Below are 15,130 nucleotides of genomic sequence, written 5' to 3'. Positions count from 1 at the left end.
TGACGTCACAGAACAGTATTTCCATACAAACTCCGAGGAAACTTTCGTTTTGACGTTTCGTAAAAGTATCTCATGTGAGTAGCTTGTCAACTTGCCTATTGATATCAACTCGGAACCATGGCCTGAATCATCCCTCAAAGTTTGCGTTACGATGTCACTAACACCCTGTTTTTTTTTGACGTGACTTATTGTAATTTTGCCGCAGATGGCATTAACTACTTGGTCGGACAAATGGGGAGCGCTGAAGGCTCTCACCCGGTACGACGTTTAGGACAACAGGACTGAGGGTGCCCAGTTGGGCACGACAACACCCTGTATACCTCACCCTGTATACCTCCAGGCTGTTTATGACTATGTTGTTGATTACCATACTCAACGTCTCCAAATAACAGCTAAAGAACAGCTAAGCTTTGTCTAGCATTAGCCGTGTGTTTGACTTTTTTATACTCTTTGCTCTGCGATTAGTAGGTGCTATCACCTCACTTTACATCAATAGCATAAAAGAACATAATATTTCATGAGGTGGCTACAATTTATTTATTTATTTTATTTATTTATTTATTTGACAACAGACACAAGAAACATACAAAGAAAACAGATATTACAGGCAAGCTTATCTCTAAACAAAGAGATTTCTTCCAGCTGACCTACGTGACAAGAGAGATTTTCAACGTACCTATTATATATAGATAGACATACATACGCGTACAAATTATTAAGAAATTACTTTAATCTTTATCTTCTGATTACTTGTGGTTCTACCCTCCCTGTTAGGCAATAACTTGCCGGGAAAGCGGCAGAAACAGGCTGGGAAGCGGGAAAAGTGGGCTGGGAAGCGGGACAAGTGGCCGGGAAGCGGGTCAGAAGGTACGGGAAAGTGAACAAGTGGGCTGGGGAAGTGGAACAAGCGGGCAGAAAAAGCGGGATTAGAAGGCCGGAAAATGGGGCAAACTGAAAAGGGAACCCGGGCAAGTGGGACAAACGGGTCGCAGGGAAGCAGGACATAGGGACGGGTAATCGACAGGCATAAAATTTACGGAAGACACATCAATTTGAGGCAGATATTTAAAAAACCCTCCCAACAATTTATATTGGTCAATAACCCGACAGATTTAAGTTGACAGCACACGTCAAACGGATTCCATATGAGCGAGATGCCTATTTTATTCGCCCGGGTTATTCATTCATTTTAAAATTAACAGTTGTCAATCCGTCCCTTTCCTTTTCGGCAGATAAGAAAATGACAGGTATAACTTTAAATAAAATTAGGATGAATCTGCAGGAATCGGGGCCACTATCGACATAGCAATTAATTAATTAAGTCGATCAATAGACATTAATTATTCAATGTCATTTGACAACCTTAGTTGATCACTGTGATCACGATACAGTTAATATCAATTTCGATTGATTATGTAATTGTGATGGAATGTTACAAAAGTGGAAATAAGACGGAAATCATGCGGCACAGAAGTGTATGGTATTCCGGCCAATTAGTTAATGCCATCTGCGACAAATCTACAATAGGTCACGTCAAAAAAAATGTATGGTATACACACCCAGCCTGCTATGTTTAAGTTTCATGTAGGGGGCGACCCTATTGATTTAAAAGTGGAATAACTTTCCTAAATTGAAAATAAGGAAAGTAATTGGTAAAAGAATGGATGTATATGAGATGATGATCCCTCAATTTTTTCGTTACGATGTCACTAACATCCTGTAAGTATACCTCAGACTAATCCTTCGGGCGTAAGATATTATTTAAGAATTATGGAAAAAAATAAAATAAAATAAATAAATGTTATATTATGAATAAGGAATAATACTACGTATACAGTATGTAGTTTCTCAGACCCGACAAACTTTAAGGGTGGATTCTACTAATAATTTCATCGAGAAAACACCCCCATATGTGGGGTCAAACCTCAATATTCTAGAAATGGCGGCCATTTTAAGATTTTAGATTTTCTTCTTCTTCATAAAAATTCATATCTCGAGATTTAAAGGCCTTACGGACATGAAATAAAATGCTTTTATCTGCAAAAAGTCTTCTCTATCGAATAAAAATATCCAAAACTGCTAAAAAGGTACATAAAATAAGTTAAAAGTATCTAATCTCATTTTTTTGTAAAAAAAGCAGCAAAAATTTTATTGAGATTTCACTCCACATATGGGGGTGTTTTCTCGATGAAATTACTCGTAGAATCCACCCTTAAAGTTTGTTTCGTACACACTGTAGAACGGCAACTCTCCGTCCCCCACCAGGGTCTGAGCTAGGTTTACCTTGACACCCCTCGAACACAGTTTAGACTTATTTGTCCAGCCAAGTAGTTAATGCCGTCTGCGGCAAATCCACAATAAGTCACGTCAAAAAAAAAGGTTTAGACTTGAATCGTGAAGGCACCGCGTGGACCGTTGTTTTTTATATTTTATCAGTTCAGTTTATATGTTCGAATTATGAAATTGGACGCCGATGTGCTTTCGTCTGATTCGAATAACATACATAACATAAACAGCCTATACATATACGTCCCACTGCTGGGCACAGGCCTCCCCTCAATCAACCGGATGGGGTATGGAGCATACTCCACCACGCTGCTCCACTGCGGGTTGGTGGAGAATATTCTGATTCGAATATTTGAATATAGTCCTATGAATCGACGCCTTAAGCTTCATTCTCAGAGGCACCATCAGGCCTGATGCCTTAAGATTTGTACTGGGAGAGAACGCAGCGCTCCTCAATTGTCCGGCAAAGTAGTGGAGGTCACGCTAAACAAAAAAGACATCAAAACAATGGTCATAGTAATACGACCGTGGCCTACGAACAAACAGACAATAAAGGACTTTATAAAAAAGATGCAGACCAAGTTTAATCAAGTAATTAGCTCATAATTTGTAATTTGTATTTTGCTCGGTGAGGTGTGGGTACTTAGTTCATCTTGCGACGGATGTACCTCTGACTACTCCAATCTTCTTCTTTGCGAGTCGATGGCGATCGAAGCTAGGACTTTCTAGGCTAAGTTCCCAAAAAAAAATTGATGGCGCTGTTAAACCTTATAATTTCATGGATAACAGACATAATAATACATCTATACATTGTTTTAAGTTTACGCGGTTATTATCATAATTAAAGCACATAATAACTGGTTCTTACCGCGTTTAAATGGGGATATGAGATATCCCCATTTAAACGCGGTAAGAACCCGTTATTATGTGCTTTAATTATAATAATACATCTTCTGATCAAAATAAAGAGAAGCAATATAGGTAGCAACATAATTCTACATATACATACTTAATAAAATAATAATAATAAAAAAAGGTTATTTAGGTAAAATCTACATCACACATATACATTTACAACATTGAAATATACACACATTAAATTAATATTTAGTTGGAAAACATAAAGGCCAGGGTTCAGATAATGTGATCCTGATATTTGGATTTGGAACAACAATTATTTAAAATTACAATTATTTTAATTATAAAAATAGATAATTATCACGTGTTTTTCTTGTGGAACATAGCCTGGATAGTCCTTGATTGGGATATCAAGAAGCTGGCTTTAATCAATGATTGTCGAATCTGGATTCATGTTTGGATCATAAATGATTATCACGTGCTCAGCGGTGAAGGAAAACATTGTGAGGAAACCCACATTCCCGAGAAACGAATTTTCGGAGGTAACCTAACCGGTATTGGGCTAGTTTTGTTTTTGCGGGTTGGAAAGTCAGACAGGCAGTCGCTTCTGTAAAAAACCGGACCTGTCAAATCTTCAGGTTGGGTAAGTGGACCCTGTGAAAAACTGAATAATGCTAGGGAGATGATGACATAGAATCTGCACAGATTCTATGTCATCATCTCCGCTTCCGAAGAAGCCGCTTCACCCCGTGCAGGGAGACAGACAATCCACGCGCGCTTCCTCACTTCTTCGATTTGATTTGATTCTTACCAATTTAAGGCTTAAAAGGACTTAAGTGGCCACCATAGGGGTGAGGTTTGCAGGCCTGGGATATAATAAGTGCTAGAGTGTAAATAGGTTCCACGATACCGACCCCGCCGGCGTGGTCGACGATTTCCCTCAATCACCGCTTATCACTATGGACCCACTAGGATCGATTAATTCTTTCAAATAAAATCCTCTCAGACGATTCGCGCCCAACTGAGCACTCTCAGGCCTGTTGTCTTAAAGGTTGTACCGAGTGAGTCAGCGCTCCCCATTTGTCCGGCCAAGTAGTTAATGCCACTACAATAAGAAGTCACACAGAAATATGGCAGATGAAACACGTTTGTGCACCATAAACTGCCTATATACGTCCCACTGCTGGGCACAGGCCTCCCCTCAATCAACCGGAGGGGGTAAAATTTTGTATGTGACACTCGAAAACAGCAGTCTTCTTCTATCGTGCGGGTTGTGAGGTGGAATACCAACCTTATCAACCCTGGTGTCAGGGTTATGATTGAGCCGCCAAGGGCCCCTGACATGGCTCAAGTAACAATTACTCACTTACATAAGTAAATAGTAACCGTGAACAACGGCTTAACGTGCCTTCCGAAGCATGGATCATCTTACTTTCGGACAATCAGGTGATCAGCCTGTAATGTCTTAAAACCAATCTAGGGAATAAGTGATTTTTGTGATATGTCCCCACCGGGATTCGAACCCGGGGCCTCTGGATCGTGAGTCCAACGCACAACCACTGGACCACAGAGACCGTTTCTAGTAACCATACAATAAATCAAAAAAATCATCAGACAAACAAACCTCAAAAATATTATATAAGTAAAAAATACCAGCGTATTATTACTATTCAGTTTTATTTTTTATCGCTTTTTGTGAAGCAACATTAATAGGAACCTACGTGCGGGATAGGTATAGATAGATACACTTCTTTTGTTTGGCATTAAAATTTTTGAACAGATGTTTCCGTTAATACGTAAGTTGCATATTATAATACTTATAATAATTGTTCGTCAAAAACAAATAGACGTAAAATAACAATTTGTCAAAAAACAAGTTCATAAAATTATTTGCGATAAAAAAACAATTGAACAGCTGGAAACTGCCGTAGTCTGGCGGAATGCAAAAGTAAACAGTGCCTAATTGTTTTTTTTATTTTTTTTTCTGTCACCAACCTCAGTTTGGAGGTCATATAATTAGCCACGCCCATAGAATACCATCGTCAGCTAAGCGGTTCATCCTTTTATCAGAATCCCGGTAACGACCCCGCCGGCGTGGTCGACGCGAGATAGCCATGTTCGGAGAACGCGCGACTTAGATCGTTGTGTCACGGGTTCGAACCCCGCTTGGGCTTTAAACCACTGAAATGAGTTTGAATTCATGTTTGGATCATGAATAATTGTGAATACGTGGTTTCTAAGATTTGTGCCCGGTCAACAGCAATAGGGTCGCCCCCTATTACATGGGACTTAAGCATAGCTGGCGAGGAGTGAGTGTGTGTGTTAGTGACATCGTAACGTAAACTTTGAGAGATGATTCAGGCCTCAATTTGATGTAACTGAAAATAATTAAAAAAGACACTTAATTTTTTATAAATTTTCCGACAGGATAATCCACTTGATATTGGCCCCGATTCCTGCAGACACGCCTAATTTTATTTTAAGTTATATCCGTCATTTTCATATCCGTCGAAAAGGAAAGGGACGGATGATTCACAGCTCTTAATTTTAGGAAGAATGAGTAAATGAATGAATAACCCGGGCGAATCAAAAGATACGTCGCTGGTATGCAATCCGTTTGACGTGCTGTCTACTTATCTGTGTCGGGTTATTGACGGATGTAAAATTTTTAGACGGTTGGTTTAGATTTGTGCTTAAAATTGACGTGTGTTCCATAAATTTTATGCTTGTCGATTACCCGTCCCTTTCCTTTTCGGCGGATAAGAAAATGACAGATATAACTTAAAATAAAATTAGATGGTATTTACGGGAATTAGCACCATTAACTCAGAATCATGGTTTGAATCATCCCCCTCAATATTCGTTAACATGTCACTAACACCCTGTATACACCTCTGCTATCCCTTCGGGGATAACGTCTAGGGCCCTGTGCCGAGGTTTTTTTGCAGCTTCTTTTCCCTGGCTATACAGGTTGTGAGAAGCTACAGTAGTTTTATTCAGATGAGACGTTCGTTATGTAAAAATTGACGATATAAAGTGTAACTATGTTATTGAATAAAGATATTTTTGAATTTGAATTTGGATGCTATGTAAAATATGTAAAAACATCGACCATATGACGTCACTAAAGCAAATAGAAACAACGTGACGTCACTACTTCCCGATCCTTGGGCACTGTCAATTACATTGGGTACCAAGAAGACTCGAACGATGACGCACTGCAGAGCAAGCCTGGGGATTTACAGTGTTGGTAAATATTGTTCAAAGCCCAGAATACCTATTTTGGTTTGTACTTATATAAACGCGGGCCGGCCGGAATCTTCATCATTTCCACACAGACTACCGAGGTGATACAACTGAAAAAGGCAGTGAAAAATAAAAAGGAATTCAAAATGATCAAATACGGTAAGATTTATTTTTAATAATTTCCATATTTGAATTCATTACTTACTTAAAACTGATATATAAAATTATAATTTACAGTAGCTATTTAATTAAAATAATTTAACGTTTATAGAAAAAATAAAATAAAAGGAATCTTTTTTTATAAATTTTATCGAATTTTAAACTACTTATTTATAAATCCAATGACCTCATATTATTAATTAATTACCAACTTAATTTATAATTTAAGTACTTACTTTCGTTATTATATAGGAACATAATTATTAAAAACTTAACATCACACCTGTATCCTCGAAAGGGTAGGCAGAAGTGTATAAAAAACTTTTTCGCTAAAAATATAAAACAAAACAAACAAACTTAAACTAATTTTAATTACTTATACTTAAACTGTTTACTCAAATAACCTCATAAATTTTAATGGTTGTACAAGGATTGTACCTACTACCTAGGTATGCTAATTAGTTAAACAATAATAAAAACCTATCAGCAGCTTTTAACAAATAAAATAATAATAGGTAAGTAGTTACTTGAACATTTACTAATTTAATAAAAAAAAATAATAATAAAGAAGTTTATTTAGGTAAAACCTACGACACACATATACATTTACAACATTAAAATATACACACATTAACATTTTGTTGGAAAACATAAAGGTATATGGGTGCCGTAGTTCACCAAAAAAGGCCAGTATGTGGACAAGATAGAGGAAAACCCAAAAAAGTGTGGAATTATGGATTGTGTGAAGAAGGATATGTATGTGAAAGGTGTGTGTGAGTACTGACCAAATAATATACATGTATATACGTATATACATTGGCTCCGATTCCTGCAGACACATCCTAATTTTATTTTAAGTTATAATATTACCCGTAATTTTCTTATCCGCCGAATAAGAAACGGACGGATCATTGACAACTATTCATTTTAAAACGAATGAATAACCCGAGCAAATAAAATACGCATCTCGCTAATATGCAATCCGTTGGACGTGTGCTGTCAAGTTAATTCTGTCGGGTTATTGGCCAATATTTGGGAGGGATTTTAAAATTGACGCCTAAAATTGACGTGTGTTCCATAAATTTTATGCCTGTCAATTACCCGTCCATTTCTTTTTCGGCGGATAAGAAAACGACAGGTATAACTTAAAATAAAATTAGATGGTGTATACTGGAATTAGCATCAGAATATACAATATTTAAAACGCATAACTATTAATAATAATCTTATAATTATAATCAATCAATGGTGTACTCATCATTAGGTTTTTGCAATGATTTGTTATAACGTCATCAGAAACCCAAGGTGAACAGCATTCAACACATGCACGGATATTAAAAATAAAAGTAGGGAGAATGCACCAATGTTCGTCTCATGCACAGCCGAGGTTGAAAAGTTAAGCATACCATAGTCTTCCCGATACCAACCGCAACCCTCTGACGCGATGTTCCCCTATCGCGGGCCTTTTTTGACGTGACCTACTGTACATACATACATAAACTCACGCCTATTTCCCACCGGGGTAAGCAAAGACTATGAAATTCCATTTGCTTCGATCCTGACACACTTCTCTTGCTTCCTCCACATTCATCAATCGTTTCATACACGCACGCCGGTTCAGAGTAGATCGTACTGAACCTTTTCTACGGACATCTCCAATTTGGTCAATATACGTTCTTCTAGGTCTTCCTATGCCAGCCCTACCATCAACCTTCGCTTTGTTCCCTTTCGTAATTCTATCATCGTTCATCCGCTCTACTTACTCATTATACGATATAATTTTTACACCACATCTCTCTCTTATCACACTGTTTCTCACTCTATCACTCAACACCGCAGATGCTACGCCAAGACCTCATATTATATATGTGACTTACTGTAGATTTGCTTCAAATGGGATATTTGGCTGGACAAATGGGTACAAACTTGACAACAAACCTGAGGATACCCAGGTGAGCGCGAGCCACCAGGCTCAAGAATAGTGGCCCCTAGTGGGCCGATAGCTGTTCGCTGAAAGAGGGATAATGGATAGTATTATACAGGGTGTTTCTTTATCTTTGAGTCGTTGTGTTTTAAATTTTTCTGTTTTTGACCCGTGGTAACCCAGTTGATAAAATGCTTGCCCCTCATTTTGAGGTCGCAGGTTCGAATAATAAAAAAGTTTATTATGGTCCAGCACAGGCCTAAACCAATGATTGTCGAATTTGTTTTCGAATTCACGTTTGGATCATAAATGCTTATAACGTGCACAGCGGTGAAGGAAAATATCGTGAGGAAACCCACATTTCCTAGAAATGCATTTTTGGAGGTACATATGTGACCTAACCTAGTATTAGGCTGGTTAACTTTTGCGCGTCGGAAGGTCAGACAGATAGTCGTTTCTGTAAAAAACCGGGTCTGTTAGGTAAGCGAACCCTGTGAAAAAGGTTCTATATTCATACACACATACATAAACTCATGTCCATAATCCATAATGGCAGAGCCAGTAGTAACCAAAAACAACTTGCAGGCACTGTTAATACGAACTCCTAAGATGGATATGACGAACCTTATGCGTGACAAGGGATCAGCTCATCGCCCATAAAAATTGTCCATCATTTTGGAAAGAACACAATCCCTCTGTCGGATTTTACGACATTCCCGGGAAGACAAGCAGATGAACAAGGTTTTTGTTTCGCTCCCAGTCCATCACTGAAGCTATGAGTCATTGAGTCCATGTGTATTCTTCAAATACACGTTCTATAATAAAGGTCGGTCGTCGAATCATTATTTTTTTTGACAAGTCGAGAACAAACACGATTACCCTATTACTGCATCGATTCCAATGCGTGGGAAGTTTCACTTCGTTTTTGTTTAGAAGCAAACTACGAGAAGATTATATACGTCAATCTATACCCTATTATCAAACCGGTACTATTTATACAACACACATTGATCTAGATACCACGTCACATACAACAAAAGTACAAGACTATATTTCAAGGTCAGAGGTACATCCATCGCAAGATGAACTAAGTACTCACACCTCACCAACTTTCTGTTAGACCAACGTGATAGGTGGTGAGCCGTATCGCCGTCTATAATGGTCGTGCCAACTGTGTTAGTGAAAACTGCACTTAAGATTAATTAATAAGTCGCAAACAGACGTATCTGCATAAGGTGCAAATCAGATCCGACAAAAAATTGAGATACGTCAGTTTACGACGTCAGCGACGAATAATTGGTGCAAGTCCGGACCGTCATTCAATCTGAACATTTCTATTTTTTTTTATTTTGTATTTCGGAATAATTATGTAATGTTAATAATGAGAAAATAGTTAATTATCACTTTAAAGTTGTACAACGCCATCTTGGTGAACCTAGTTTGTTTTTGGTGAACCTAGCGTGCATAGTCTCTCATTGACACCGCTTTCAGGTTGATCGATTACCATTCGGTTTCTGGGTTCTTTTTGAGCATAAAAAGTTTAAAATAAAAAGAAAAAATAGAAGAAAAAATAAATAAATTAAAAGACCTATATATATTTATAATATTATTTTAAAAATAAATTATAAAAAGATCTAATTATAAATGATGTCTAAGATGTTCAAAAATTAATCTCATTTTATTTTTCGATTTATTTTCGAATTTTATTTATGAATTAAGTAACAATGAGTACGACGTTTGACCGCTTTTATTGATGACGTCACAGGACAGTATTTCCATACAAACTCCAAAGAAAAATTTCGTTTTGACGTTTCGAAAAAAGAATCTCTTTTGACTAGGTTGTCAAGTAAGCCTGTTGTCCTTTACAAATATTTAAAAAAAGTTAAGTACAGTTTGTTTTTATGCCTATAATATTACAGTTGAAATGCATTTAAAAAATACCATGCAAATGCGCAAGCCGCGCAAAGAAAAAAAAATACCATGCATAACAAGTTTATCGAACAATATTTTTTCGTAGAGGGAAGTAGGTACGTGTGTATGAATGTTAGTCTTGTAAACAGTGTGATATCTACAATGACGTAATATTTCCTATTTATGAATGTATGTAAGGAAAACTGGTTTATCTACGACCTACTTCAGTAATTAGCACCTTTAGATGACGCCTCTTGTATCTACCTAGAAGACAATAGAAATCAATTATTAAGTATCTGATGAATCCTCTTATTATAAAATCGTGGTCTAAAAATAACTTTAAATAACGAAATAGGGATAATATTGTCTATTCTGACGCACATAAACTTTACCTACTTTTAGTTTCATCATCACTAATTTAAGAGCCACGCTCTTGTCTAAAACTTCTTGTATAAAATACTCTATATGCAGTGGTTTCCCTCTTGCCTTCTGCCTCGCAGTACTCCGTCGGACGCCAGTAGGATGGCGCCCAGAGTAGTCTATTACAAAGTCGTATTAGGACTGCTGTCCTTCGCCTCTGAATAGTACTGGCAGTTACTGCTGCCCTCTGTCAGGGTCCAGGTTACAATCCCACAGTGACTTGTCAATTCCGACCTGCATTGCCGATAATCAGAATCAAATAAGTAGAGCCATGAGTAATCAGAAGACATCTTGCTACTTTTGATACTATGTTGGTTACCGTCAACCGTATTGGTGACAGGTCTTGGAAGCAGCAGGCAGCTGTAGTCTAGCGAAATGCCGAATTAATTATAATTAAAACACATAATACCGGGTTCTTACCGTGTTATTATCAGGGATATGTCTCCACTCCCGTTTTATCAGTCGTTCCGTGATCATGGCACTTGCAACAGTGTTGAAATATCTGGAATCTCATATCCCTGATAATAATGCGGTAAGAACCAGGTATTATGTGTTTTAATTATGATTATAACCGCGTAAACTGCAAACAATACCGGAATTAATTTATTTTTTCCCACCAAGTCACACCCCGGACATTGCATGCAAAATTTAATTCGTACCATGTCGCGTTACGTATTGGAACGTCACAACTGACCGTTTGCCGTCGGCATGTTGACGACGACGTCGTCCCGTGTCGATGACGTCAACGGTACCATCGTCTCTGGTCTGTTGTACTCACCGCGCCAGAGAATCGAAACCGTCCTTGTAAATAATATAAATTTGTTCCAATATTTGCGTGACTGACTAACAATAGCTAACAGATAGCTATAATAATTAATGTTACTTACATTTTATATATGTCACAATTTTCCTATCGGGTTTCCCGGTACTTACTTTTAAATGTATTGTGTGCGATATGAGTCAAAGTACCTACCTATTACCATGTAATACCTTAACTGCATGTGACTTTGCAATGAATAAATGAATTATGATATAGTGACTAGATACTTTAGTAATTTAGACTAAAAATCCAAAAATATCTTTAATCAGTAGACAACATAGTCACACTTTGAGAGACTCCCCACACTAGCGTCTTTCGAGCGTCATCGTAGTGCTAGCGACGCCAGCGCCGCGCACGGTCGGCGTTCGGCAGCCGGCCAGCGCTGGCGTCGGGTCGCCGCGGCGTCGACGTCGCTTAGGCGTCGCGCAGACGCTGGCACGACAACGACGCTCGAAAGACGCTAGTGTGGGGGTCTCTGAATGGTAAATTTTATATAACACTACTGCAGCCTAAAACTACTGCAGCTTCGGTAGCGTATGTTATTATGATATAACGTCGTTTCCAGCATTTGTGCCTGGTTAATGGCTATAGGTTCACCCCTTATGATATGGGCACACCCCGGAGACTTCATAAACAACCTCGTTTTACACAGACACTACGATTCGAGTCTAAACTATGTTCGAGGGGGGTGAGGTAAACCTAGCTCAGATGCTGGTGGGGAGCGGAGAGTTGCCGTTCTTTATGTAGTATTATTCCTTATTCTATAATATGGGACTTAAACATAGCTGACGGAAGTGTATTCACTATACACCTCTGCTTACCTCTTTGAGGATATGGGCGTGATGCTATTATGTTACACTTCACCTTGACATCGAACTATACATTTAACTCATTACTGACCTTGATTTTTTTGTTACAGGTATACTGCTCGTTATCGGCACGTATGTGTGCGTCGCTTCAGCACTGCCCTCGCCTTGCACGTGTACAAGGAATTACTTGCCAGTGTGCGGCTCGGACGGGAAAACCTATTCCAACGAATGCATGCTAAATTGTGCTCGTTTGGACAACAGGGACCTTACCGGCGTGCCCGGTAAATGCCAGGAGCCCTGTGTGTGCACGTTCATCTACAAGCCAGTTTGCGGTTCTGACGGCGAGACTTATTCCAACGAATGCGTCCTAAGGTGCAAAGTAGCTGAGAAACCAAACTTGACGGTAAAACACGACGGCGAGTGCAAACGATCAAAGCGGTCTTGCATTTGTCCTGCTATTTATAAACCAGTTACAGGACCCGATGGCAAAGTGTACTCTAACGAATGCCATATGAATTGCGCTTTAGATTCAAAGAAACCAACAGATACTGTCCCTGTTTCTGCAGGCTGCGCCTGCACTTTCAACTACAGTCCTGTCTGCGGAACTGACGGCAAAACTTATCCTAACGAATGCGCACTAAACTGTGAAACAGCTAACAATCCATCTCTAGCAGTTGCTTCTCAAGGTGAATGTAAAAAAGAAGAGGTTAAAGTTGCGACTCCGTCGTGCATTTGCACCGATGACTACACCCCAGTATGCGGGACCGATGGCAAAACTTATCCTAACGAATGCTCACTAAACTGTGAAACAGCAAACAATCCGTCTCTAGCAGTTGCTTCTCAAGGTGGATGTAAGAAAGAAGAGGTTAAAGTTGCGACCCCGTCGTGCATTTGCACTGAGGACTATGCCCCAGTATGCGGGACTGACGGGAATACATACTCAAATGAATGCCGTCTCAACTGTGCGACAGTTAACGACCCCACGTTAGCAGTCGACCGCCAAGGAAAATGCGAAGACACTGACTGCATTTGCACCACCGATTATTCTCCTGTCTGTGGAACAGACGGTAATACTTACTCCAACGAATGTAGACTGAACTGTGCGTCCGCCGACGACCCCACCTTAGCAGTCGACCGCCAAGGCAGATGCGAAGACAGTGACTGCATTTGTACCACTGATTATTCTCCTGTCTGTGGAACAGACGGTAATACTTACTCCAACGAATGTAGACTGAACTGTGCGTCCACCAACGACCCCACCTTAGCAGTCGACCGCCAAGGCAGATGCGAAGACAGTGACTGCATTTGTACCGCTATTTATGCTCCTGTCTGCGGTACTGACGGTAAAACTTACTCCAACGAATGCCAACTCAACTGTGCATCAGCTAAAGACCCATCCTTAGCAGTCAAACATCAAGGTCAGTGTAAAAGCGCGGCTCCTGTGTGCCCTTGTACTAAAGAATTGAGAGAAACCTGCGGGACCGACGGTGTGACATATGCCAATCCCTGCCTGTTGAAGTGTGCTGCTAGATCGAACAGTAAGATCCAAGTGGATCACGAGGGCCCATGTGATGTTCCGGCTCGGAATACAAGGGATTCTTGCACGTGCACTCGCGAATTGCTGCAAGTTTGTGGCGACAATGGAAAGACTTACAATAACCCGTGCCTGGCGGAGTGTGCTGGCACAACGGTACGACGCTACGGGTCTTGCTAGACACGCTTCAGTATGGCGGATATTTTAAAGTGCCTTAACCTCGTATGGCCGAGATTCTCAGACACAGTCAAACAATGGATTTGGATTTTAAAAGGAATTTAAACGATGAAGGTGACCTTTTACACGATACCTAGAGTTGAATATTCTAAGAGGCCCTTCTTTTGTAGCCATAACACTTCAGAAAACATGCACTTAATACGTCACTGAAATAGGGTAGTTTCCAACTAGTCAAATCAATCAGTTACATTTTACTAAGCGTCAAAACACGAAATGTCTATGGACTTTGTATGAAAAAGCAACCTATGACGTCATAGAAATTTATATTATTATTAAGTACATTTTTCTTTATTAAAATGTAGATTAAAATTCATAAATAAGTTAAAAAGAAAACGTTTTTGTCACCTTTAGATCTGTCTTTATTTACTTACTTAATCAGAATTTCATAATTTACCTTTAACATAGGAAACTACCCAATTGCAGGCATTTTCTTTCAATAATTCATTTCACAGAAAAGACATTTCAGAAAATAGTTTTCCCTAATTAAAATGTTTAATTTACTCTCGTTCTTATTATCTCTCTTTTAGAATTGATTTTGTTATTATATTTAAGATTTACTTACTTACCTAAATGTTGTTTAGTGATGTTGGTAATAAATTGTATTGTTACGTACTTATAAGTAAGTATTATGAAGTTTTATGAAATAAATTTTTAAAAACCTAATTATTGATTTCCTTATTTTACTTTAGTTCGTTATTTTACCTCTAAATAAACATAGAACTTTATTGCGAAATTATTTTGTATTATAAAAATAATAAGACCTTGATTCTAGCAGATACCTCCTAATTTTATCCGCCGAAATGGAAAGGGACGGATGATTGAGAACTGTTCATTTTAAAATGAATGAGTGGATAAATGAATAACCCAGACGAATAAAATAGGCATCTTGCTGATATGCAATGTGTGCTATCAACTAAAATGTAGGG

General features: G+C 38.7%; 1 protein-coding gene across 2 annotated transcripts; it reads left to right on the top strand.

The window, feature by feature from the left end:
- Window positions 1-6,394: 6,394 nt before the first annotated feature.
- LOC126373976 (serine protease inhibitor dipetalogastin-like) lies at window positions 6,395-14,867 on the top strand. Of its 2 annotated transcripts, XM_050020393.1 has the most exons (3): window positions 6,395-6,549; window positions 12,544-13,555; window positions 13,694-14,867. In XM_050020393.1, the coding sequence occupies exons 1-3, from the start codon at window positions 6,537-6,539 to the stop codon at window positions 14,145-14,147; spliced, it is 1,479 nt and encodes a 492-aa protein (XP_049876350.1). In that variant the 5' UTR covers window positions 6,395-6,536; the 3' UTR covers window positions 14,148-14,867. The 2 variants fall into 2 exon arrangements, with proteins under 2 accessions (XP_049876350.1, XP_049876349.1); XM_050020392.1 differs by having other exon boundaries at window positions 12,544-14,867.
- The last annotated feature ends 263 nt before the right edge of the window (window positions 14,868-15,130 follow it).

Source organism: Pectinophora gossypiella, chromosome 16 (assembly GCF_024362695.1).
Source record: "Pectinophora gossypiella chromosome 16, ilPecGoss1.1, whole genome shotgun sequence".
Classification (NCBI taxonomy): Eukaryota; Metazoa; Arthropoda; class Insecta; order Lepidoptera; family Gelechiidae; genus Pectinophora; species Pectinophora gossypiella.
The sequence above is the reverse complement of the archived record's forward strand: the minus strand, read 5'-3'. Positions and strand labels throughout refer to the sequence as shown.